The sequence below is a fragment of the Ochotona curzoniae genome, unplaced genomic scaffold (genome assembly GCF_017591425.1).
Source record: "Ochotona curzoniae isolate NIBS_2020 unplaced genomic scaffold, NIBS_Ocur_1.0 contig_2688, whole genome shotgun sequence".
In the NCBI taxonomy this organism is placed as follows: domain Eukaryota; kingdom Metazoa; phylum Chordata; class Mammalia; order Lagomorpha; family Ochotonidae; genus Ochotona; species Ochotona curzoniae.
This window is the reverse complement of record NW_024465553.1, coordinates 18,380,655-18,407,360: the sequence shown is the minus strand read 5'-3', so window position 1 is coordinate 18,407,360 and position 26,706 is coordinate 18,380,655. Positions and strand designations below refer to the sequence as shown.

The following is a 26,706-nucleotide window of genomic DNA, read 5'->3' as shown; positions in this document are numbered from 1 at the left end:
GGACGTCCACAGACAGAAGTCGCATCCAATGAGGAGGAGAGGGCGGCCGCCATAGACCAATCGGCGGCCACCACACAAAGCCCGGCGCACCTAAATAGCTGACGCTACACGGCTGGCTTTCCGGATTTTTACGCGCGTCACTCCGACTCCCAAGAAGCAGGGTTTTAAGAAGGCAGCTGGAAGGGGCTCACCGGACAGGTGAGGCTGGGGTGGCCTCTGGCGTGGGCTTCCACTGCGGGGCTCCGAGGGGCACGGGGCGTCCACGGGAAGGCCGAGGGGAAAGGGGCGGAGAGCGGGCGAGCACGTGGACCGCCGGGTGAGGCATGGGTGGTGCGACGGGGCCTGAGATCTCGGCCTGGGCGGGCGCGCGGCGTTCTCGGGGTGACGGGAGCACGGGGAGCACGGGGGCGGGGCGGGGCGGAGGAGGGCTGTGGGGAGTGGGGTGTCCGAGAGTTGGACCCGAAGGAGGCCGGTCCCCATCCCCGAGATTGCAGGACCCGCCCAGCACCTGGCGGCGCCGCCTTGTTAAATTTCAGTGCGCAGCTCTCGGACCTGGAGAGACTCAGGCCGCGCGGGGCACCGTGCCGTCCCCAAGTTTTGCGGTCACCTGTAGCGAGGTGGTCACTCTGCCTGGGCAGCGGTGGAGCCGGCCAGCGAGGAGGCCGGCGTGGTGCTCGCCCTCCATCACCCTGGGAGGCCTGCACACCTGGTGCCGCAAAGCTCCCCCGCACGGCCAGCAGAGAGCCCGACTTCCTGGGGAAGACAGTGTTCCTGCTTTAAAATAACAATGGCAATTTAATTAAGGTACTATCCGGAAGCTAAACCTTTGGGGGTAGGATTCCTATTCCAACCCCCAGTGGTCGCTCTGGGTTGTTTTTTTTTTTTTTTTTCTGGATGTGTCTTTGCCACCGCCAGCTCTTTTTGTAAAAGCGGGGAGGAGGTGGGCATTGGGGCGGCCCACCTGGGAGCCCGGTAGCGCTGCTCGTGATGCGGCTTCCTGCTGAGGCGCCTGGGAGACAAGGTGGAATTCCTGGTAGATGTCTGCATGTGTATGTGAGTGTCATTTTTTAAAAATATAACTGCAGTGTCTTTAAATTCAAGCATAAATAGAAAACCTGAGAAATTTATACATATATAATTTTGTTTTCTCCTGTAAACACAACTCAACACAGCGTGTCCTCTTGCGGGCTCCTGCCCGCTGAGCTCGGGAAGTCATTTTGTGCCCGGTGTTACAGACAGGTGGGGTAGCCCTTGCACCTTGCAGAACGTGTGGCTTGAGAATTTCACTGCGTTCCCATGTTATGAACCCTGACATTGTTGGACTTATTATTATTATGAATTATTATTGGAGAGGCAGCTCAGATTTACAGAGAGAATGAGAGACAGAAAAATCTTCCACCCTCTGGATGGGAAGTGGAACAGCCAACTGGCTGTTGGACTGGCGCCCAAATAGGATCCAAGTGCTTGCAAGGTGAGGATATAGCCATTGAGCCATCGCGCCGAGCCAAGGGTGGTTTCTTTCTTTAATCACTACAGTGTGCAATGCAGTGTGGGTTGTTTGTTAAAATATTTTATTTGAAAGGCAGAGGGAAGAGGGACTGAGTCCGAGAGCTTCCATCTGCTGGTTCACTCCCCAAATGGCTGCAGCAGCCAGGGCTGCCTCAGGCCAAAGCCAGGAGCTCAACACTCTTATCTGGCCTGGTTCACAAGCCCTTCTGCAAGGAGCTGGGTCCCAAGGGGAGGCGCTAGGGCTCCTGCTGCTGGTGTCTGAGGAGAGCTCTCACCTGCTGTGCCACATGCTCTGACCCCTTTTAGAAGTGAGTTTGCAAGCATTGCACAACCAATAAAACAATTAGTAATGAAACCTCCCCCCAAAAAGTCTACTTATAGAACCTGTCATGACACAACCTAAACCACGGCTGGGCATCCCATGTGAGAGCAGGTTGAAGTTCTGCCTCACCCCACTTCCAGTGCAGCCACTTGGGAAAGCAGAGGCAGACAGCCCAGTATGTGAGCCCTTGCCACCCATGTCGGATATATCTCCTGTGCCGTCATATGCACTTAAATAGCAAAAATTTTTTTTAAGATTTATTTTTTTTAAAGATTTATTTTTAATATTTTTTTATTGGAAAGACGGATATACAGAGAGGAGAGACAGAGAGGAAGATCTTCCGTCCGATGATTCACTCTCCAAGTGAGCGCAATGGCCGATACTATGCCGTTCCGAAGCCAGGAGCCTCTTCCAGGTCTCCCACACGGGTGCAGGGTCCCAAAGCCTTGGGCCGTCCTCCACTGCTTTCCCAGGCCACAAGCAGGGAGCTGGATGGGAAGCGGGGCTGTTGGAATTAGAACTGGCGCTCATGGGATCCTGGTGCATTCAAAGCGAGGATTTAGCCGCTAGGCCACCGCATTGGGCCCACTAGTGGAATGTTAAACTCAAAACTGTTACTAAAGGGTTATACTACTGTAATAATATGGGGGCAGGGGATTTTGCCCAATGGTTAAATCCTCACCTTGCATACACCAGGATCCCATATGGGCACCGGCTCTTGTCCCTGGTGCTCCCTTCCCATCAAACTCCCTGCCTGTGGCCTGGGAAAGTAACAGAGGATGTCCCAAAGCCTTGGTATCCTACACTGGCATGGGAGACCTGGAAGAAGCTCCTGGCTTTGAATCAGATCAGCTCCAGCCCTTGCGGCACTTGAGGAGTGAACCAGCAGATTGAAGCTCTGTAAATCTGCCTTTCCAATAAAAATAAATCTTTTAAAAATAAATAAAAGAGCCAATTTTAAAAAATAAATCTTTTTAAAAAATAAAGTATAAAATAAATTTAAAACAGAAAAGTGTTTCGAAGGCTGTGCAGCCATTCCTGCTACCTAATTGTTGCTCCAAAAAAAAAACCCCAGTGGGCCCCCCTGGGTGAACCCCGATGGTTGGGCTCCAGCTGGGAGTACAGGCACTTGAGGTGCAGCCACAGACTAGTAACGGCCCAGGCGCCCCCTGACCCAGAGGGTTCCCAGTGGCAAGTGTCAGCCCACTCCAGGTTTTTCCCAGGAATGGCCAGGGCTTCCACCCTGGCATGAGTTCTGATGTTTCAGGGTCCTAGTGCAGCCAACAGTGGAGAGGCCTCCTGCCCACCAGGCTGTGGGCATGCCCCAGCCTCTGCCTTTTCACGTGCACAGCCCCTTTTCAAGGCCCCTTCTGGAACAGGGTGCTGGAGGACAGAGAGCCAGTGAGATCAGAATGCACAGGTCCTTGGAGCCAAAGGAAGCATCTGGGAGAACTGCACAATGCATGCTGCTCAAATGCAAGAAACTCCCAGGCCGAGGGGCCAGGCCGTCCTCCAGCTGAATGAAATTTTTTCCTTCAGAGAATCTAAAGCGAGGTCCTAGGGAGTTTCTCCAACTTCTAGACTTTGGGCAAGCAAAGTAGAACTGCCAGAAAGCAATGTAGCCCCTGGAAGCTTGGGGAAGCACTGTGAAAATGCTCCAGGAGCCCTCCCAGGTGAGGAATGAGGCTGTTAACTGGTCACCGGGGCAAGCCGGGACACACCCAGGAGCTGGGTGTGTTATTTCACAGGCAGGAACCAAATTACAGAGCTGCCTGGGCGCTACTCAGCCCTCTTGTGGGAACTTGTCAGAAGTTGGAAAAGCAGAAAATAGAGGATATAAAGGCTATATTTTCAGAATTGATCACTTTAAAGATGTTACTTCACAGTAGAGGGTGGGGCTATATGAGAGTCCATCAAAAACTTTACAGAAATGAAAGAAAAATGTTTTTGGGCCCGCCATGGTAAGCTAGTGGCTAAAGTCCTTGCTATGTACGAGCCAGGATCTCGTATGGGCACCGTTCTAATCCCGGCTGCCCCACTTTTCATCCAGCTCCCTGCTTGTGGCCTTGGGACCCAGCACCTGTGTGGAAGACCTAGAAGAAGCTTCGGATGGGCTCAGCTCCAGCTGCTGCAGCCACTTGGGGAGTGAATCAGTGGACAGAAGACCTTCCTCTCTGTCTCTCCTCTCTGTATATCTGACTTTGCAATAAAAATAAAATGAATCTTAAAAAAAAAAAATTGGTGCTCGCTTCGACAACACATATACTAAAATTAGAACAATACAGAGAAGATTAACATGTCCCCTGCGCAAGGATGACACGCAAATTCGTGGGAAAAAATTGCCCTCAGTGCAGTAGCTTAGTGGTTGAGTCCTCACCTTGCATGTGCCAGGATCCTGTATGGGCACCGATTCGTATCCCGGCTGCTTCACTTCCCACGCCAGTGCAGGGTCCCAAGGCTTGGGGTCACCCTCTACTGCTTTTCCAGGCCACAAACAGGAAGCTGGATGGGAAGCAGGACCACCGGGATTAGAACCAGTGCCCATATGGGGTCCTGGCGTGTGCAAGGCAAGGACTTTAACCCCTATGCTATTGTGCCAGGCCCTCCATGAAGTTTTCTAAAGCCCCTGCATGTGTGGGTTTCTTTCATCTGTTTGTGTATTTATTTTGGCATTATTAGTTTGAAAGGCAACGTGCAGTTCTTCACCCAGTTGTTTATCCCCCAAGTGCCCGCATCAGTGAGGCCTGACCTCAGGCTGGTTCTCCCCCAAGGGCGCAAGAACCCAAGGACGGGAACCGCTGCCTTTCAGCGTGTGCCTTAACAGGAAGCTCGATCCGAAGTGGGGCGGGAACTCCAAACCAAGCGCTGCAGAAAGGGACGCAGGCAGCTTCCCTGTTGTCCTAAACAGCCCATGCCACACGTGGGTCTCAAGAGAATGTATACCAAAGTCAGTATGTTTTTAACTCCATGTCCCACAAGGGAACCCTTGTGTACCGCCGTCTGCCAAACACACACCTGCTTAGACAACGCGATGGGGAGAAAGATTCTCAGAAGCATTCGGCCTGACAGGCTGTTTATCACTTAGATGTTGAAGGAGCACAGCAGAATTGCTTTCCAGGGGGTGCTGTCCCCAGATGACGGGTGGTCTGCCTGTCCAAGGGCTTGATCATGGCCAGTGTGGAGGTGATAATAAGGGTGGTGGTAGCAGGGTTAGACAGAAGGTGGTTGAGTCTTCTTAACTGCATTTTTCCTAGTTTTCATTTTTATCTTACAAGAAGCCAACCCGGATCACTTTGTTGTGAAATTTTGATAGCGGCTTGCTGTGTGAAACCTCAGAACGAAATGCTGCTGAAAACGGGAAAATACTTAAATACACGTTGACCCAAATGAGTACTTAAGAAACAGTGGTTTCAGTGCTGCCCACCTGCTGTGCAGTGTTTTTGTGTAAATCCCCTCTTTCCTCCTGATTATGAATTTCAGAGTGTTTTGTGTCAGCATGCTGTGCCTCGGTGGTAGCATCTGAAAAAGCATAAACTCTAACAGTTCCCCCTTAATTTCTTTTATGTTGATGCCAGAAAAGACACCTTTATAGTCCTGGTTAAGTACAGATGCTGTTCCATGAAGCCGATAGCAAAAAGACCAGTTTTCTTTTTTAAGATTTTTTTTTTTTTATTGGAAAGGTGGATATACAGACAGGAGGAGAGATGGAGAAAATCTGTCTGATGGTTCACTCCCCGAGGGGCCACAACGGGCAGAGCTGAGCCAGTGCAAAGCCAGGAGCCAGGAACTTCTTCCAGGTTTCCTGCAGAATCCTAACACTTTGGGCTGTTCTTGACTGCTTTCCCAGGCTATAGGCAGGAGCTGGATGGGAAGCGAGGCTGCAGGGATTATGGGATCCTGGCATGTTCAAGGCAAGGACTCTAACTGCTAGGCTATTGAGCCGGGCCCTGCTTTTGTTGTTTCTTGTTTTGTTTTGTTTTTGCATTTACAGGGAGAAGCAGAGATAGAAAGATCTTCCATCCACTGGTTCACTCCCCAAATGGCCACAATAGCCAGAGCTGCACTGATCCGAAGCCAGGAATTTTCCAGGTCTCCTACTTGGATGCAGGGTCCCAAGGCTTGGGGCCACCCTCCACTGCTTTCCAAGGCCACAAAAAGGGAGCTGGATGGAAGCAAGGCTGCTGGGATTAGAACCGGCACCCATATGGGATCCCAGTGTGTTTAAGGCGAGGACTCTAGCCACTAGGCTACTGCACCAGGTCCTCCCTGCACCGTTTTAAGGGCAGCTTTTTAGTCTTTTGCCATTAAGTAATGTGCCTGGGAAGCAACCAATGGTTTAAGTGCTGAAGTCTCTGCACTCAGCATGGGAGAGTTTCTGGCTTCAGTTTAGCCCAGTCCTGGCCAATGTGGCCATTTGGGGGAGTAACTCAGTCGTGGTAAGGTCTCCGTTCCTTGGGACAGAGCCCCAGCCCGGCAGCTGAGAGTAACAAGAAAGACCCAGGGAAGGTGTTGGCCAAGCACGGGAGCCTTGGCAGTGGCATGGATGCTGAGCTGTGTGAGTGTCAGCATGTACACAGCCCACGATGTGGCTCTGTTTTTCCCTTCTAGGAACAAGAATGAATAAAAGAGGCTGGCAGAGCAGGAGGGGACACGGGAGAAGCCGCTACCAGCACAACCCTTGCTTGAGACAACGCGAGTTGAACGAAAGGCAAGTGTGCCCTGGTACTGCTCCTAGCGTCACCCCAAGGTGGTCTCGCCCCTGTGCATCCCTGGGGGCTGGTCAGAATGCAGATTCTAAAGCCATGGGCCTAAGGTGGGGCCTGTCCCTGCTGCTGTCTGCCCCCAAGCCTGAGCAGGGCTGTACTTGGGGCTCCAGTTTAGAGCACTTGCTGCGAAGCTCCTCCTGAGGGAGACCTGCTGCTTTGTTTGTTGATTTAAAATTTTTCAGTCAAATACCTCTCAGGAATTCATTTTTTTTTTTTAGCTTCCCCTGGAAAAGGATATGTAAACATACATGTATGACTACATAGGACACATGACATGTGTTTGTGTGGTATATAAATGTAATATAGGAAATACCGTATTTAATGTTCACCGAAGTGCATGTGCACTCTGTGACAATGCAGGGAATGCTGAGCACCCACTACATACAGCCCAGGTGGTAGGTCCGTCGGAGACCCCACAGTAAACATGTTCCGGATTCTACCTGGGATTCCGCATGAGGCGGGTGCAGGTGCTTTCATCTCAACAGGAAGCCCCATTCTGCACCCGAGCAGAGGACCGCTCCACAGGTGGGAGGTTGCTTTGCATTTGTGGCAAGAGTCTACACAGCCTTCAGTTTGGCATGCAGCTTGTCATCAAAGTGAACATTTTTGCAAGTTTCCAGACTCCCTCACTCCAGACCCCAGAAAGGACAGATTTCTGAGCATTGTCCAGATGTTTCTGTAGAACAGATAGATCAACCAAGGCAGGTGTTTGGCATGTGGTGAAGATAACAGTTGGAGCACCTACACCCCATGTCCAAGTACCTGGGTTCATATGCTGGCCCTACTCCCAAGTCTAGACTCCTGTTCACACACACCCCAGGAGACAAGGGCTCAGGTTCCTGCCACCCACACGGGAGACCCCCAAGCAGTTGCCCTGGCTTCAGTCTGCACTGCCCCAGCTGTTGGGACACTTGGGGGTATATCATTGTACTCTTCATTGCTTTAACTAAAATACCTGAGAGAAGCATCTTTTGGAAAGGTTGGTTTCAGCTTACAGTAGGAGCTGAAGAACCAGGTGGCTCTGTCTTCCAGTTGCTAGTGGAGGCCCCTCATGGAGGGTGTGAGGCGTGTTCACCTGGTGAGTCAGGAGCAGGCACCCCAAAGACTTCCCATCAGTCCCATCGCCTCGGACTAAGTCTCTACCCTCAGTCCTTCAGCCATTAATCAAATATAGAACTTTAAATATCTGCTTGAGTTTGGTTGTTGCAGGGGGGACAGGTTGTGCTGTACCATAACAGAGAAGATCTTCTGTCCGATGATTCATTCCCCAAGTGGCCACAACGGCTGGTGCTGCGCCAATCTGGAGCCAGGATCCAGGAACTTCTTTCCGGGTCTCCCATGTGGCTGCAGGGTTCCAAGGCTTTGGACCGTCCTTGACTGCTTTCCCAGGCCACAACCAGGGAACTGGATGGGAAGTGGAGCTGTCGGAATTAGAACCGGCGCCCATGTGGGATCACAGTGTATTCAAGGGGAGGACCTTTACCATTACACAATGCCAGGCCTTCAAATAATTTTTTTTTAATAAGAGCAGATAGACCCAAACAAAAAAAGTATCTGGAGATTATGAAAAGAGTAAGGATTTAGTTTTGGTTGAGCAACCTGCTTTCCTCAACACGCTGAGTTGCTGTTTCTTCCTGTACTCGGCAAGCATGGTCCCAGCTCTGGCAGTCACGTGTACTGCCCTCACCAGGCCTCCACGGGTACAGATGCCCAGCCTTGACCCACATTGTTGAAAGATCAGCACAGGGCTTAGGGTCTGCGTGTTTGGAAGAAAACCATGGCTACTGGTGAGACTCCAGGCCTTTCCATGAGAACAGAGTGTGGAGCAAAATACCGTCTGTCCAGAAGTGCGTCCTGGGCCGGCTCGGGACCTGCTGGGCAGTGACTTGCTGGGACCAGTGTGAGAGCAGCGGAGCTGCAGTCCTCAGGCTGAAGGCATGCCTGCTTGTCAGACCCTGGGGCCTGCCCCTGCAACTCCGCCTAGCAGTAGTGTTTCTAGAAAAGAAACCACTTTCTTCCCATCCCTTCAGCCCTTTTGGGGTGTGTGTCAGGAGGCAGTGTGTGCCCGTGGGACGCCTCAGGACTTGGGTACACCTGTGAGCTCCTTAGTCTCATCGGATCATCCAGTGTGCAGTTTCCACAGGAGCCACACGCGCCTTTGTAAGGCTGGAGTGTTAACTATGGCGCGCTCTCAGAACAACGGAGCGCCTGACCTCTGTGCCTCTCGCCCCAGGGTCTCTGCAAGGAGGCTGGGTAGCCAAGAAAAGTCTCAGCTCTTTGTTCTTGCAGATCCAATAAGCAGTGGCACTCCCCTGGCCTTGTAACTGCTGTTGAGCTGACAAAAGAGCTCAGCTGGTAAACTTCTTACTGGCAAAGACTTCTAGAAAATTCCCAAAGAGCTTAGAAAATGCTGAAGTGAAGGAGTGAGAAGAGAGAATAACTCTGATGTTCACCTGCTACACAAGGGGTATAGGAGAGACTCAAGACAGCCTCCACTTTGGGGTCCGCAGTGGGATAATGTGCCCCAAAGGAACCCATTCTAAGGGACCCAGGTGGGGGTCTGCAGAACTGTTTGAATGGCCCCAGCCTCTAGTCAGGGACTGGCCAGACCCTCAGTACCCATCCCCGCCAAGTGACCGTCGTTTGTGTCAGCAGACGTCACACGGAGGCTCCAGAGAGCCAGGATCCTGGCCCCAGCAATGCCGAGTCCCCATCCACCTCGTCCACCTGTGCAGGGAGTTCCGTGCCAGGTAAGGCTGCGTGCCTCCTGGGGCCGGCCTGGCCCTTGCCCGCGGGGAAGAGCTGACCCTCATCTCTGCCCTCTCTCTCTGTGGCTGCTTCTTAGCCAGGGCTGGGACACACGTTCCTGGCCTGATGGGAATTCTGGGAACAAGTGGAAGGAAACTGTGATTCCTGAGGCATGTGGTCTGCATTGGGACTGAACTGGGTCCAGGAGACAGGGACAGTGGCAGGCCCCGGACTCCTTCCCACGTGGATCAGCCCACGGCAGCATCGTCCATTGGCTTATTCATTGTTTTGTCTATAAAGAGCTGCCGGGGTTTTACTTTGATCCTGAGAAGAACCGCTACTTCCGCCTGCTGCCCGGAAATAACAACTGCAACCCCCTCACACTGGAGGGCATCCGCCTGAAGGAGATGGAGATGAGACGGCTGCTGCTGCTAAAGGAGGAGGAAAAACAGGAAAAGGTGGGCTCTGCACCTGGGGCAGTGCCACCCACAGCCAACAAGAGGTGCCACGTGAACACCCCTAGTGTGCAGCGCATGGGCGTTCAGGGTGGGTAGCCCCAGAGCCTCCCTGGCAGGAAGGTGACCGAGAGGGAAAGAAGAGGCCCGAAGGCTCCTGCCCCCACCTCCACCCCTTTCTCCTGCATTCTCAATGTCAGTGCCCTGCTACCTTGGAACCCTTGAACCCATAGAACCCTTGGAGGCAGCCTGGCATAATTCTAATAACTGCCCTCTCTTAGATGTGGATGCCAGGCTACCATGTTTGTGGGCAGTAAAGGGGGACTTCTGGGGGTGGCTGCCATTGTGGGTGAAGTGAAAGCACCAAACAACCCTTGGGGGATCCTGTCCCACTGCCGCACTCTCCACATGGGGACATCACCCCCCTCGGCTGTGCCCATCCTACACCTGCTCAGGCTGGCCTTCCATCTGCCAACAACACTTACAGAACACGCAGTCCAGTTTGGCTGCGAGGAGTTTCTGCCAGTCCAGGAGAAGGTTACTTTCGTTGTACCCTACGCAGCTAAAACGTCTCAGTTAATTCTATAACCTAAAAGGCATCCTTATTGAGTTGTTTTCTTTAATCCTAGAAAACAGCCAGAAAGGGGTTTAATGCATCTTCCTTCCTCCAAAAACGCCAGCTGGGTTTTTTCAATGTCACCAGTTACTGCCGGTAAGACGATGGCTTGTTATGTTTTCTTCATGCACACATGCTCTTTCCTGTCTTCCTCCCATCCTGTGGGATCGCACTCGGACAGCTCCGTTAGAGAAGGACTGTGCGCCATCTGCACAGTTGGGGGTGTCGGGGCAGTCTGCCTGCGCTTCAACCTGACCTGAGAACTAGTGGGAGAGAGGGGCGGGGTTCAGACAGAAACTGCAGTGTTGACTGTGTGTGTGTGCGCCTGTAGTCATCGGCACAGCTTCAGGGTGCTGAACTGGGCTTGATCAGAGTAGTTGTGATATAATTCTAAATAAAACCCAGTGCAAGAACTGCTAGTTCTCGGTTGCTGAAGAGACTGGGGCTCAGAGTGACAGCTCACAGTGGATTCTTGAAGGTGGATTCTCTGTGATGGTCTGCCACCTCCTACCCAGGAGTGAGGCGGCTTCCTGAGGCACAGCTGGTCCCGTCAGTGGGGGCTAGTGCCCCTGGCCAGCAGGGCAGGTGCCCCAGGGTTTCCTTCTTGGGGCGTATCCTGCTCGGCTCCACTGCTGGGAAGTTCAGTGGTGAGATGGTGTTGGGGTGGCAAAGGGCGGAGGCTCCGGCGTCCTGCTGGGCATCCAGCTGAGGCCCGTTTCCCTCTGCAGTTTGGCGCACGAGCTGCGGCTGAGCTGCATGCAGAGGAAGAAGGTCCAGATCCAGAGCTCAGACCCCTCCGCTCTGGCGAGTGACCGATTTAACCTCATCCTGGTGAGTGGGAGGGCACTGTGGATGCCAGAGCGTGGCCGCTATCCCCGGCGCCTCCTGGCTCACTGCTGGCAGCCAGACCTGGCTGTGCAGAAGCCAGTGGCAGTAGAAGCTGTGAAGCCAGTTTTTAGTTGTGATTTTAACCCATGGGAATGTCACATGTTGGGGTCAAGTCCACCCCCACTTGTCACACACTGAGTAAGAACCGGTATGGTTGTGTTGTGTGTACAGCTGAAAAGGTGCCCAAGGGACAAGGGACTTCTCACCCTGCCCACCTGGGGCAGGCTGGCGAGCCTGAAGCTCCATTGTGCCCTCAGTGGTAGCAGAGTCTGACCCCCTTGCCTTCTGGCCCCCACCCCTCCCTGGTGGCAGGGTCCTGCCCATCAGCATACCCCCCTCACATCATTTGCAAGGAGTGCAAAATCAGCTTAAGGTTACATGTGGGCTGCAAGAGAACAGGGGCCGGGGAGCCAAAAGGTCAGCTACAAACAAAGGGAACCACGGATATGTGGCTTTTGCTTTGAAATGACTATTAGCCACTTTAAAAAGTATATTTACTTGAGAGAGCTGGCACATTCATCCACTGTTTTACTCCTCAAATGCCTGTGGTGGCCAAGGCTGGGCCAGGCCGAAGCCAAAAGCTGGGGAAGTCAGCCCAGGTCTCCCCTGTGGCTGGCGGGCACCCAACCACTCGGGCTGTTACGTTCATGTTAGCATCATTGACCTGCCTCCCAGGGTGTGTGTTAACAGGAAGCTGGGCCGGAAAGCCATCTCTGGACACCCAGCCCCGACACTCTGGTGTGTGACGTGGGCATCTTAAATGCTAAGGCCAAATGCTCATCCCCAAGTTATTGCTGAATTGAAAAAAAAAAATTGTCTCCACCCTATTGTCGTTTTTCTCTGTTGTACTTCCTAGGCAGTATGCTGACTCTATTGCTAGTAACCTTACTGCCTGTGTAGCAGGAAGAGAATTCTGTATCCTAGCAATTACAACTGGCATTCTCACTGCTGCTATGTCACTCGCACCAGGGACACGTGCCATGTTCCTCCAGGCCAACTTGAGACTCTCCCAAACCCGGGTCTGAGGGAGGGGTTGCCGAGAACTCACACCTGTTGGCCACACCCCTCTATGTTGTCCTCATTCCCACTCCTGAAGTGAAGTGATGGGTCTGAGACAAGGGCTCAAGGATGGTGGCTGTGCCACGGAGGAGCTACTCAGCTCATCTTCACTCTTTCTTATGGCCAGGAATTCTCAGCCGGGGAAAATACAGAGTGTAGGGGCTGGGAGAGAGGAGCGGGTAGTCTCTGGCAACCTACCTGGATCACCCCGGAAGGTCACCTTTGGCCTGCTTCCCCCACCAGGCGGATACCAGTAGCAGCCGGCTCTTCACAGTTAATGACGTCAGAGTCGGAGGCTCCAAGTACGGCATTATGAGCCTGCACGGTCTGAAGCCGCTCACACCACAGGTGCACATGCATGAAAACCTCTACTTCACCAACCGGAAGGTGCGTCGCCCTCGTCTGTGGCCTGCAGCCCACTGTACCTTTCCATCCATGGGCACTGCCCTGGATGGCTAAATTCAGGAGGAAAAAGAGGAACCCTGTCATGAGAGCGGGGCACCGTTACCTAATGCTCCCAAGGGACATCTGGATTTTTACTGCCCATGACAGCATGAAGGCCCAGGGGCTTTCCTGTTTTGGAAGACACAATTGGTAGGGCTGGTCGGGCTGGGCTCTGGGCGGTGCTGCTCTAGCCAGTAAACAGGACCTCTCCCTCCAGGAGGTTCAGGAGCTGCTCCGGAGGGACCCCTGTCGTGGCCCGGGTTCCTGGGATGCAGTGACCATGGCCTGAGGGAGGGCCCATTGGCTGTGCACCTGGACGTGACTGAGCCAGTCAGTCTGTGGCCAGAGCTTGCCATCTGCGGGAACAACAGCCGAAAGAAGCTGCATGCTTCAGTTCCCGTAGCACGAGTCATGCAGAAGACCCAGGCTGATTTCTCTGTTTTCATCTCAGATAAGATCTGCCCATCTGAGCTAATTTCACTTTTCTAGAGTGAGAACTAATGTGCATATTTTATTATTTATTTCTGAAGATTCCCTAGAGACCAGGAAAATGAAATGAGAGGAAGCCAGCCACACATGCTGAGGGTGGTTACTGGTTATAGATCGGATAAGCGGGCATCTCACCGAGTGACCTGACAGCTCCAAGGCACAAGTGTTGACCCTGGCAGGGCTGGCTCTGAGTGGAAGTACAGCACCTGGGACTGCTCACGCAGTGTGCCTCTGCGCACCCTGCGGGATCTCCCTGCTGGGTTAAGGGGTTCACAGGAGGATGGACTCTGCAGCTGAAGTCTCCTCGTGGTCAGGGCACTTTGGTCTCTGCGCAGAGCTGAGGGAGGCGTATGTGCCCATCATAAGGCATCGTCTTTTCTCCTCCTGGACTGAGAGAGATGGAGATCGAGTGAGTCGTTTCTGAGTGAAGGGAGGCTCGGTGCACCTGCTGGCAGCTTCCTCCCTGTCACTGGAGAGGGTGCAGCTGGGCACAGCGACATATCAGATCCCTCAGTGTGGGTACCTCATGGTGACCTCTCAATGCCCCACCTAGGGCCATGTCATGCCTGTTAGCAGGGCAGTGAGATCGCGTCTTACAAGCCATGCAGCCTGAGGAAGGAAGTTAGTGTATATCTCTCCCAGGCCGTTCCCTGGGCACTTTGCTGTTTCTCTCCATCCTGTCCTGTGTTTCCTCACCAGGTGAACTCCGTGTGCTGGGCCTCGCTGAATCATCTGGATTCCCACATTCTGTATCCTTTGGCACTCAGAGATGGTTGGGGGGCAGCTGTGCCCCGCTTGGGCCTGAGCACCCTCCTGTTGCAAGATGGCTTTTTGGTGGCAGGAGACTAGACTTTCACACTGTGTTTTGTCCTGCAGAAGAAAGTGGAGCAGGAACAAAACCATTGCTGTGCAGCACAGAGCAGTCGGGCTCTCTGATGGCTGACACTAATGCTCCCGAGTGCCAGACACTCTTCTGGAACACCACATGTTACGTGGTAGAGACAGGTTTGGGCCTTGGGCAGTGTGGCTCCCGAGCTTGCTCTTCCACTGTGCCTGTGGCCTCCAGTCCTGGGACTGTGGACATGCCCAGCAGCCAGGCCTGAGGGTTGGTGCTCTAGAAGAGAGGCGGCAGAAAGGAACAGCGCAGCCATGGAAGGAGCCCTGAATCCTAAGGCCCAGGTGGGAAACATGGCTCTGCGGGTCCCAGTGCCCAGGCTGCCTGCCAGCCGTGGCTTTTCTGAGAGGCCTCCTCACCTCGTTCTGGCCTCTGTCTTGCACACAGGCGTCGGGGGAATTTACCAGGAGCACAGTAGTGTCAGTAGTGTAGTATCACGGGGTCTGGACTCTTCTGGAAATAAGGGGAAGAGGCAGGGCACACTTGATACTCCACGGGATTTATTTGATCTTTAGCCAAAGCCATGTTCATGGTTCTTGTCCTTGGTTCATTCCCATAATAAATGAGTTCAGGAAATTGCATGCTTTCATTGTACTTAACACTGACCTCACACATGGTCATGGGTTAACTGTGTGCAGGCACGTAGCACAGTTTCTCGTACATTGTCATTCCTAACAAATGACAGCACTGAGAATGGAACCATTTGTTTCACAGCCCTGCACTTCAGAGGATTTTAAAATTTTAAGTACACTGGTGATCTGATAATGCATTTTATTGAAGTGAGCTTGTGTTTGGCCTAGCCGTGATCCACACAGTGCCTGGGTTCGACGCCTGGCCCTGGCTCCTGACTCCGGCATCCTGCTAATGCAGACCCTGGAGGACAGCAGGGATGACTCAAGTAATTGGGTTCCTGCCACCCCCATGGGAGACCTGGACGGAGTTCCCAACTCCTGGCTTCAGCCTGGCCTGACCCTACCTATGGCCAGCATTTAGTGACAAGAGAAGTCTAAGGAAGGGGCTCTGAGAGGGTGGCAGGTTGGAACTGAAGAGCCAGGAACCTAGCGCTACCTCAGGTGGGCTGCACAGCCACAGAGCAGGACCAGAACCTGAACCTTAAGTCCGAAAAGTAGAATGTCAGGCCTGAATTCATTGGGTTGAAGAGTAAGAGGTAAGGAAGTAGGCTAAGCAGGGATCCTCTAGGCAGAAGCGGTATTGATGAGGGTGGCAAGGATTGTCACCTCTGTGTCGCAGGGTGGTCCTCGGCAGGAAGCTGGGACAGGAAGCAGAACCTGGAGGTGAACCCAGATGCTCTGATAGGGATGGGGTGTTGAAAGCTGCAGATTAACCTCTGTGTCGAATGTCTGCCTCTCTGTCATTTTATAACCCTTCCAGAGAGCAAACATTTGGGACTGGCATTGTGGCATAGCAAATAAAGCTGCCGCCAGTAGCACTGGCATCCCATATGGGCAGCAGAGGATGACCCAAGTGTTTGGGGCCCTGCCATTCTCCTGAGAGACCAGGATGAAGCTCCTGGCTTCAGCCTGGAACAGCCCTGGTTGTTGTAGCCACCTAGGGAGTGAATGAATAGATAAAAGATTCTAACTCTGGCTTTAAAAAAAAAATTAAGAAAAGATAAATAGAAATGCAAAGGGCTGATCACTGGCAAGGGTGGGAAGTCAGAAGTACTGGTGTAAGTAAATGAATGTGCTCACGTTGCCGTTGATGGGGTCAGTTCCTGGGCCTTGCAGGTCTACCCTTACTGCAGGAACCTGACTAGAAGAGAACAGTTGTATTTAGGGTCAGGATAGATTATTTGTGGAGCATTCAGTCCATGTATGTTGTGTTTACATGAGGCTTTTGCCATGGGTTAAACAGCCACTGCCCTACAGAGCTCACGCCCGTGGCAGTGCGACACAGGGACAGGGAGCTGCTCATCCCAGTGGTGGAGCAACAAGGTAGCACGCCCCAGGTGCTGTCGGCCACCAGTTGGGGACCTCGTGTTGCTTGCAGAAGGCTATCCTGTGGTGGCAAGGAGGGACCAGGGGACACGTGTGTCAGCACGGGAGACAGCAGTGCCTAGAAAGTGAGGGAAGACTCTGGTGCTTTTGCCTGCATTTAAAAACAAGCAAGGTGTGTTGTGTTGCTGATGGGCAAGAAGCCCTGGGGGACGGGGCCCTAGGGACCTTGCCCCAGTTTGAGAACAGCAGTTCTCTGCACAAATGGGAAGGGGGACTAGGACGGGAAGGGCCAGGGAGCGTGTCGCACTATCAGGATCTCCTGCAGCACTTGTGGGATGGATGCAAGCGAGTCACAGCTGGGTCTGTCCCCTCTGTGTTTTTGCCATTGCTCAGACTGTCCCACTGCCTCCTCCCCTGCCTCAGGAGAGCCTCATATCTGACTGTCCTTAACAACTTTGTCCAGGTTGTGCCTCATGGGGCTCGCAGAGACCCCAGGCTGTGCTACTCTGCTGCCTGCATCCCTGTTTGTCAGCAGTCACCCAGGTACATGGCCCTCAGCTCCAGCAGCAGCCCCTGCTCTGTGCCAGGTTTCTGTCCTTTGCGTTCCGACTCGGGGAGCCTGGTGCAAGAGCTCAGGGCTGCTGTAAAGAATGGGGAGGGTTCCCAGAGCAGCCAAGGGTTTCTGCCCCCTCCTCTACCCTGCCACAGCATGGCTGAAATGTGCACACGGGTGTGTGTATTTGTGTCTGGTTGCCTGCATGGATGCTTCAGAAAGCCTCCGTTACATTTCTGCCGTCTCTGGGCACTGTAGGGGACTTAGACGCTGCCCATCTAAAGGCAGTCTGACTGCTTCTTGGCACTGTTTTGGATATGAAGTTCCTAGCCTATGGGACCCGGGATCAATAAGACAAACGAGGGCAGGTCTAGGTGGACCTACCCCCACCACCACCTCCAGGCTTGAACATATTGGCTGCCTCTGAGGCTACGAACCCTGAGCCCAAGGCCTGACACACCGTCTCCCCAGCAGGCTCTAACCACGCTTCATGGATGAGGCCACTGGGGCAAAGCCAGCATCAGAACGTACCTCACAAAAACCACTTTTAGTGTTAGATGTCTGGAGAGCTGAGGAGGACCTGGGGACAGAGCAGTTGGGAAAGGGACATGAGGGAGCTTCAGGTGCCTGCAGCGCTGGTTCAGCCTGGGCAGTGGGAACCACCTCCTTGAACTCCGACCCAACAGCATGTACCCTTTACCAGTGTTCATTGTTTTTTTGGGGGTTTCCTTGACTGGCAGGCCCCAAAACCACCAAGAGGTGATGCGACGGTGTTCAGTAGCAGCAAGAACCACTAGAGACAGTCTGGTCGAGCATGTCCATTTATTGTAATGCAAACACAAACTTACATAGACTAAGAAAAGGGGAAGGCAGAAGAGCGTCTCCTGACCATCCTCCCACCCAACAATGGCACTGTAATTGGCTAGGAGACATATCTGTCTCTCGGGACCCTCCAGTCACGTTACAGGTCACGTGCAACACTCATGGCTGGCAGGTAGGCTGTGGGTCACGTATACCAAGTAGGCTAGCAGGTAACGTGGCCCACACCTGACTTCTTATAGTTGCTTATCAAGGAGGTCCCAGCACAGCTCATCTAAGGACAGAGAAGAGACTGGGGTGCAGCCCACTTTCCTCACCTGTATGACCATTGATGAGGCCAGTTTGAAGTCTTGGTGAGCCAAGTCTGTTGTTGGGGAGGGTTCTTCCAGGACACATTGTGTCACGTACCTATGACCTCCGGCACAGGCCAAGCAAGCAGAGACCGGCAGCCATTTCCCAGAGTTTTTGAAATTGTCTCCCTTTGAGTCGCACAGTTGGAAGTCGTCTGGGTGGGACACCACCTGCCTCCCGACTGTACTAGTGAGCCATGAGGAATGGTAGCAAGAACAGCCACTTCCCTCAGTTGACCATGTGATTTTTAGTATATGAATTCCTCGTATCATGTTCAGATCAGGACAAGCGTGTCCGTGTCCTCCAGCATCTGTCATTTTGTGGCAAAGACAATCAGAATCCTTTCTGCTCATTCTTGGAGCTACACAGTGCATCCTCCCTGTCGACCTGCCCTTCTCCTGTCTTACTGCCTGAGCATCCAGTGATCAGCCATTCCCTATCACTCCCCCGACCCTCTGCTCACTCTGCCCCAGCTCCAGGAAGTACCTCCATTCTCTTGGCTGCCATGAGACCGACTTGTTTGGTTCCCACAGATGGACAAGGCCATACGATTCTTGCTTTTCACTGCCTCACTCCTTCTGCTTAACGTACCAACCTTGTGCAAGAATAACCACTTCTGAGCCTGGCACCCTGGCTGAGGCTCTCCCTCCTGCTATCAGAAAACCCAGAAACAGGCCAGGTAGAGCGCCTATCCTGGTCTGCTCTCTGTTGCTGTAACTCACAGGGTAAATGGGAGGTCAGGATTGTGGCAGTTGCATCTGGAAAAGGCTCTCTAATGATGGTATACCATGCCAGAGGGCCCTGGAGTAAGGTCTCTGTTGCCGTCCTGGGGCCCCACACTCATCATCCAGGGTAACCTCCACTGCCTCCCAGTGAACCCACTTCCAGATACCATCAACAGAAGATTTTGGTGGAATTTGGCAGATATGGGTTCTGAGGGGGCCAACGGACCAAGTGGCGCCTCCTGCTGGTTCCCCCACCCTGAGGATAGCCTGCTGTGTCTTCTCTCGGCAGGGGACCGACCTGGCATGCTGTGCAGCTTCCGCATCCCCGGTGCATGGTCCTGTGCCTGGTCCTTGAACATCCAGGCGAATAACTGCTTCAGTACCGGTGAGCCACGGCTGCCTGTCTGGGGCCCTGGGTGAAGGTACCGGGGCTCCAGATCCCACCAGCAGCCACTCGCCCTCGACTCACTGGCACAGTCTCTCTCTGCCAGGTTTATCTCGGCGCGTCCTGTTGACCAACGTGGTGACGGGACACCGGCAGACATACGGGACTAACAGTGACGTCCTGGCGCAGCAGTTTGCTCTCCTGGTAGGTTAGCTGAGACAGAAGGTCCCAATTTCCCTGCAGTGGAGGGGGTTTGCTGGACTGAGTCAAGGACCCCCGAGCAGCATTTAGACCACCCTTTGTCACTGGGGAAAGGGAGCCTGGGACAGCACCAGTGTGTTGCTTTGTGACCCTCTGAGCTGGATGCAAGTTGACGCCTGCAGAAAGGCCTGCCACAGCTGGCTTTAGAAGTTCCTGTCTAAATGAACTGGTAACCATTTCTGAGAACATGGATTAGTTAACAAGGCTGTTTCCACAATGTGTGAACAAAGTACCAAGTCAGAACACTTAATATTTTCCTATACAGTTTCCAAGTTATGCACTTAGATATGTTCAACTCTGTTTGAAAGCTCTGTCCTATAGAAAGGGCCATCTTTAAAGCCTGGGTGGGAACAGTGCTGACCTACAAGCTTGGGGCCACTCCAGCCATCCCGCCTCCCTCTCTAGCTGGGACACTGGATCGCTCCTATGCCATGCCCACCGCCCCAGCCTCTAACCCAAGGCCTTGCTGCAGGCAGCACTTGGCATTTGGCTCTGCAGGATTAGCCCAGGGGCCATGCTGGCTCTTGTTCCCCCACCTGTCTACAATGACTCCTCTGCCTTCCAAGTTCATTGAGAGCCAACCCTGGTGGCCCCATCTCCACCGCCACCTCTTGAGCTGAGGGCTGGGCCAGGAGAGGGAGTGTCCCAGAGGACCCCGCCTTACCAGTCCCTCCTTCCACAGACTCCACTGCTGTTTAATGGCTGTCGTTCAGGGGAGATTTTTGCCATTGATCTACGTTGCCCTAGCCAGGGCAGTGGCTGGAAGGCTACCCGTCTGTTCCATGACTCGGCAGTGACCTCAGTGCGAATCCTCCAGGAAGAACAGTGCCTGATGGCATCGGACATGGCTGGGAAGGTGAGGGGCACCGACTCCCCACCTCAGGTAGGGCAAGCTGTCTGACCGGGGAACACGTTGGCTGTGCACACGCACGAGCCTGCCTGAGAAGTGGACAGGATCCTGTGAGTGTCCTCTCTGCATGGACTTCAGATGCCTGAAGAAGCCACTGGAGACCAGCTCGCCTTCAACCAAGGGGCTGCTCCAGTTGACCTGGTGGCCCCTCGCCCACTACCTCTCCTGCTTTTCCCCACAGATCAAGCTGTGGGACCTGCGGTCCACCAAGTGCCTCCGGGAATATGAAGGTCACGTGAATGAGTATGCCTACTTGCCCCTGCACGTGCATGAGGAAGAGGAGATCCTGGTGGCAGGTGCTTGGGCAGGGGGGACTCCATCCCCGCAGAGGGAGAAGTTAAACCAAAACCAAAGCTGAGAAAAGGGGTATGCAGTGAAGTGGGGAGACAAAGGGGAGGTAGAGGCAAGAGTTTGAGGGGACAGTAGTCGGGCAGTCCTCTGTGTGCACTCAAACGGGAAATGCAGTGAAACGAAGCCACTCAGGCCAGTGCCATCCCCTCCTGCTGTGCTGGGCTCCTCGAGAAAGGGAATTTGCAAGGCCATAAGGCTGCTGATAGCTGCACCTCTGACACCATTCATGTGGATCAGCGACTTGCCTGCCTGGCAGCAGTAGCTGTTAGCCACCTAGCCCCTTGAAAGGAGCTACTGATTACAGTACACCATTTCTGGACTCCTTTTACATTCTTCTAGAAAGTGCTTACTCACTAAGTAGTGACTCTTGGTCTTTATGAGACAATTTACTCCCTCTGCACTGAGCACCCTTTTCAGTCTCTCTTGACTCACATCACGCACCTGCACAGTTCCTATGTGCTGGGTGACAAGAGAGCTAAGCCTTGCTGAGAGGCAGCCCGAGGTGCACCCAGCCTGGTGGCCTCTGAGGTCTCAGAGGCATGGTGTGCTTTGGCTCCACAGTGACTAAGGTCCGGCCCCTCCCACTGCAGTTCCCTGGCTGCTGTGACCCAGGTCTCTGTGTCTGCTTTTCTCCCTGGGGCCCTACAGACATCAGCTGGTCCCAGAGAGCAGCACCCCTAAAACCAGCATGAGTTCTGGGCAACGGAGGAGGCATCTCTCGACTTGTCCCCCAGGATAAAATGTGTCGGGACAGCTTCCTGGGTACTATTTCATAAAAAGGCCATCAGTGACCCATTGTCTAATTGGGTAGGCCAAATGCCCATTGAAACAGCCCTGGCCACCAAGAGGCAGGACCCCCCGCGAACCAGAATGCCCAGGGGTGTTGGCCCAGAGGAGTAGGGAGAGGCCTTGGCGTTATGTGTTACGTCCCTACGTGTTCCTCTCCTCTTCCTCTTACTGACCTGCTGCTTGGTCTTGCCTCCCCAGTGGGCCAGGACTGCTACACACGGATCTGGAGCCTGCACGACGGCCTTCTGCTCAGGACCATCCCCTCCCCACACCCCACGTCCAAAGCCGACATCCCCAGTGTGGCCTTCTCCTCTCGGCTCGGGGGCTCTCAAGGGGCACCGGGGCTGCTCATGGCCGTGGGACGGGACCTCTACTACTTTTCCTATAGTTAGTGCGCAGGGCACAGCCTGGAGGAGCATGGACCAGCCTGCAGGAACAAAACATGGTTTATTCCCGTTTTGGACTGGGACACGCAGGTGGTACTGGCTGCCACAGAGGCTGCCCCCAGCTGCCGGGGCATGGTGCCGTGTCTCGGGTAAAGGTGGCTCTGCAGTTACTTCCGTTACAGTCTGGGCTCAGGGAGCTGGAAAGTGCTCTTCATAAAAAGTACTTGTATCATTTTTCTGTTGAGTCTTAGAATAGTTTCCCACATCCCCTTTGCTGTTGTTGTTTTTCCTAAGAACTAAAGCTTGGCTGGACCTAGCTGAAAGTTCCCTCCTTTCATCAAAAAGCCCCTTGGAGAAGCCTGACAAGATGGCAGGACCATCAGCAAGGCTGGGGTCCCAAGAAGAGAGACAGGCCAGGGGAGGACAAGCAGTTAGAATGTGCAGAGCAGCCAGAGGCCCAAGCTGCGAATCCTCAGGCTTGTTCTTATCAGCACATCTGGGAGCTGGAAGGACAGAAAGGCCTTTCCAGATGCTGCAAATTGTATTTGTTGCAGAGCTTTCCAGGAGGCACCGCAGCTCCTCCTATGGTGCTGGTGACAAGACCCGATGAAGAGGAGTCGTGGCAACACCTTCGTCACCTGGGAGTGGTAGTGTGTTGTTATATCATGTGAGTGTCAAAGAGCCTGTTTCTGCTGCCAATAAACTGGGACCAACAGTGCCACAGGCAGGTAGCTCGTGTCAGCTTGCCCGGTTGTCATGTTTGGGCTCCTGGAGCTGCCGCGGTGTCTGCAGGACAGCCAAGGCTGAGACCAACTTCGGCATCCCTGCTGGGGCACTTCAGATGGCCTCTCCAGACCCATGACCACTGGCCCCCTTCCTGCCAGACTGGGTTGGCTGCGGCACTGTCGCCAGGGATGCAGCTCCTGATCACCCCTCCCTGCTCCCAGCCCCAGGATTCCCCACCTGCTGCTTTGAATAGTTCACCTGCTTCCTGTCACATCAAAAACAACAGTATCCAGCAGATGATCTGATGGGTGAACTTTCTGAGGAACTTTTGCCAATGCTATTCACATTTGAGCCTTCTAGCAACCCGTGAGGGAAGTGGGATCATTGTAGGGCTATGATTGGATTCGTGTGCAGATAAGCCATGGCCCAGAGACTTGCTAGAGCTGACAGGTTTAAGAGTGGAGTGAGGACTTTGAAGATGGGGTTCTGCACCCCATGTCCCTCCCACCCCTGCCAGAGACCTGGGCTGGGGGTCCCAGGGCCATGGGGCACCTATAGGTAGCTGGGGGCCATTGTTACTTGGCACTGGCTATAAGCACCTTACCGAGTGCTTCCACATGTAGTTACTGAGGTCTGTGCCCCAGTCCCAGAAGTTCCTAGCAAGTCCCCCTACCATGAAGAGGGAAGGTGGTCTCCTTGCTGCAGGCCCTTTTACATCAAGTCTGGTGAGATGCCACTGCCCAGAGCACAACCCAGCAGAGAATGCTGACAGAAGCATGTCCATGTCCGCAGGCTTTGATCCCAGCAGGTCCTGAGTGAGCACAGTAGGAGGTGCTGTTCATTCCTTACAGTCAGGCCCTGCAGGCATGATTATGCTGTGACTCGGCTCCGGCTCAGAACCCCTGGGTAGCTATGTGTCCCTCCAGGGAATACCGGTGGGCTGATAACAGCTGCGGCACACAAACACTGGTTCTGGGTAAAGCTGGCCAAGGAGTTCGAGCATTTCAGTCCTTTGGCTTCTTGGATCTATTGATGTCAAAAGCCATAGTGCCTTACACAGACACATTTTCACCAGCCAGTTTGTTAGGGACTGAGTGGCGCCCAGCACAGTGTTAGCTTGCTCATGACCTCCTAGTATGGGCACAACCAGTGGTTATCAAACATGGACATGAAGTGGCACATGACTGACGTTCCACGGTGCTTTGCATCACTCTGGGACTCTGCCAGCCTGGCATGCTTTCAACAGCACAGTCTGGAAGTGTCCCCCAACAAGAATCCCTGGGCATGACCCTGAGTCCCTCTTGGCTGTCAGCTGTAGCCCTGTCCTGGTCTAGGTGTTTATAAAACCATCTCCAAAGCAGTTCCAGGCTCAATCTAGTTTTCCACTTACAAGCAGCTGCTGGCCCACTCTGCAAAGTCTGTCCCTGAGGACTTTTGCCAGAAAACCCCTCAGTGCACCCCAGAATCAGGCCAGTTCCCTCCTTGTGTCCACATAAAGTGTACCACTGTCTCCCTCTGCTGCTCTGAAGACACACATAATGATGAACCGTGGGGTCTTCCCAGGTTGGATCTCGTTTGGGTCTCGGCTTACAAGGCACCACTGGAAAGTGGTTTGCCTAAAACTGGATGCAACAATGTCAAATTTTTGCCAAGGCTATCTCTTTTTTTTTTTTTTTCAATTCATTAATTTTAAAAGCAGAGTGACTGGGAGTTTTCATTCACTCCCTAAATACCCCAATAGGCAAGGCTGGGCTAGACCAAAGGCAGGAGCCAGGAACTCCATCTGGTGCCCACGGGAGTGGCAGGCATGGCCTCGCGATGCGTCAGCAGGAGGCTAGAGTGGAAGCAAGGGCAGCTCCATCCCAGCGCCCCGGTATGACTCGCAGGTGTTCCAGCAGTGGGACACCGCCTTTGCTGTGATGTCACAGTTGGGATACAGCAAGTTAAACTGGCACCTGCAACACTGGCAGCCCACGTTCCAGTCCACTTTGAAAAGAGAGCTGCTATCTACTGCCTTAGTCAGCAGTACACCTTGCTAAGCCGGGAGCTTGAAGCTCCATTCTGGTCACATACCTGGGTGGGAGGGATTCCAGCTGGCACTGCAGTATGAGATGCTGACATGAAAAGCAGCAGTTTTCGAGGGAGGGGTCTGTCCATCCAAGCCTTACTACTAAGATCTGTCATAATGCCTACCTCGGGTACAGTTCAAGAGAAAGCTCAGATTTTTGTATCCTGAAAGCAGAATCAGTCACCACCCACTCGAAAGTTGGAATTCTGGAACCCAACATGAAAATATGGCTGCCTGCAAAATAACCATTACATCAGATTTCTCTCTGAGCAATTAGAAGTTTGGCTCGCATGTTACAAAAGGGCAGACTTAACCTTCAAAAGTGGTATTGTGGGTGGTTGTTACGAGAATGTGAGAGAACTGCCTTGCCTGAAAAGGCAGAATTCACAGCCTGAGAGGGAAGACACCCGCAGGCGAGGGTACTGGAGGCAGGCCCAGGCTCCAGGCATGCTGGAGGCCGACACCACCCACCCGGACTGCACTCCTTCCCAGGGAGACTGCTAGCGCTCAACTTGGCAGTACAATACAACTAAGCATTGGTTCTGCCATCACCAGGCCCCAAGGATTTCTGAAGGGCTTAGACTGCCCATTCTCCCACAAGCTGTCAATTCCAGGGTACAGTCAGCTGTCAAACCTTGCCCTAGATCAAGGTTTCCATTTTACCTGAAAGATATCTGAAACTCTGCTTTGATTCCCCCAAAAGCTCTCAATAGCCAGGGATGGGCCGACCTGCAGCCAGAAGCCTGGGGCTCCCCTGGGATCTGTCCCGTGGGTGACACAAGCACAAGGCTTGGACACACATTAGAAAGAAGCTGAGCGGAACACACAGGACCGGATCCAGGGTTAAGGGTCTTGTGGGTTCTGAAGGTGTGAACTGAAGCTGCACGTGGCCCCTCTCCATACCCTCATTCTTGGTGGCTGCTGGCACTCGGCTTGGTCTTTCCTTTCACCTTTCTTTGCTGCTCCCAACCATTCAGTCTCACCCCTGTCTTTGGATGAATGGGCTGAAACAAGGGAAGTCGGGGGAAAAAGAGGGGTTGGTCCCCTTGATCTTGGTGGTGGGTTCATCCTGCTGGGGCGCCCCTGAGTACATGGGACTGGCTCTAACCCAGCACTGGCTTAGGCTAAAGTTAAACTTCACAGGAAGCATGTGGAAAAAAATCCTCCACATATCTTTCCAGACCAAAGAACCAGCCACGACTTAAACTAATGAGTGCCAAGGCAGAAAGCAGCTGAACAGAGGCCAACAACAAGAGTTTGGCAAAACCTATGAAAGCAATACACACATCTTGATTGGGGGGAGCAACACAGACCGTGCTAGAAACTTTTAAAACTTATTTTTATCAGAAAGGTAGATTAGATCTTCTGTATGCTTTTTCTTTTTTTTTTTTATTTTTTTTAAAGATTTATTTTTATTATTTTTTCATTGGAAAGGCGGATATACAGAGAGGAGAGACAGAGAGGAAGATCTTCCGTCCGATGATTCACTCCCCAAGTGAGCGCAACGGGCCGATACTATGCCGATCCGAAGCCAGGAGCCTCTTCAGGGTCTCCCACGCGGGTGCAGGTTCCCAAAGCTTTGGGCCGTCCTCGACTGCTTTCCCGGGCCACAGGCAGGGAGCTGGAAGGGAAGCGGGGCTGCCGGGATTAGAACCGGTGCCCATATGGGATCCCGGGCGTGCTAGGCGAGGACCTTTAACCACTTGCGCCACCGCGCCAGGCCCCTGTATGCTTTTTCACTCCCCAAGTGGCCACAACAGCTGGAGCTGAGCCAATCCAAAACCTCCCTACGTTCTCCCACGCAGCTGCAGGGTCCCAAAGACTTTGGGCCACCCACCACTGTTTCCCAGGACACAAGCAGGGTGCTGGAAGGGAAGTAGAGCAGCTGGGTCACAAACCAGCAACCATATGGGATCCAAGTATATGTCAGGCAACGACTTCAGCAACTAGGCTACTGTACTGGGCCCAGTAGGAACTTCTAATAGTCAATGAGCTTAATGACTTGCTGAGAGCAGGCATCAGGAATGGGGCATCCCAGCAACTGTACTGCAGTGCCTGTGCCCCAGGAGGCAGCAGCAGATGGCCCCAGTAGTTAGGTCCCAGCCACCTGCACGAGAGACCCAGACTGAATTCCCAGTGTCAGCCTGGCTCAGCCTTGGCTGCTGGGGAAGTAAAACAGGTGGGAGATGTCTGCATGCCTCCATCCCGTTTTTTGGAAGTTGATTTGTTGAGT

General features: G+C 53.3%; 1 protein-coding gene and 1 non-coding gene across 2 annotated transcripts; both read left to right on the top strand.

The window, feature by feature from the left end:
• On the top strand, window positions 1–23,211 carry DCAF4 (DDB1 and CUL4 associated factor 4). Its single transcript, XM_040975343.1, has 14 exons — window positions 1–198; window positions 6,440–6,539; window positions 9,253–9,347; window positions 9,646–9,803; window positions 10,430–10,512; window positions 11,145–11,247; window positions 12,607–12,750; window positions 13,996–14,045; window positions 16,613–16,692; window positions 18,887–18,982; window positions 19,089–19,186; window positions 19,926–20,099; window positions 20,335–20,449; window positions 21,492–23,211. The coding sequence occupies exons 2-14, from the start codon at window positions 6,448–6,450 to the stop codon at window positions 21,683–21,685; spliced, it is 1,482 nt and encodes a 493-aa protein (XP_040831277.1). The 5' UTR covers window positions 1–198; window positions 6,440–6,447; the 3' UTR covers window positions 21,686–23,211.
• On the top strand, window positions 4,073–4,179 carry LOC121153263. The gene has a single exon (XR_005883354.1). It is a non-coding gene; the product is annotated as a U6 spliceosomal RNA (small nuclear RNA).
• Window positions 23,212–26,706: the final 3,495 nt, after the last annotated feature.

Excerpts from the sequence above, each read along its gene's own strand:
- DCAF4 (XM_040975343.1), top strand. The coding sequence starts at position 6,448 with ATGAATAAAAGAGGCTGGCAGAGCAGGAGGGGACACGGGAGAAGCCGC. Across the intron at positions 9,348-9,645 it reads TGCAGGGAGTTCCGTGCCAG|AGCTGCCGGGGTTTTACTTT; the intron begins GTAAGGCTGCGT and ends TTGTCTATAAAG. Across the intron at positions 11,248-12,606 it reads ACCGATTTAACCTCATCCTG|GCGGATACCAGTAGCAGCCG; the intron begins GTGAGTGGGAGG and ends TTCCCCCACCAG.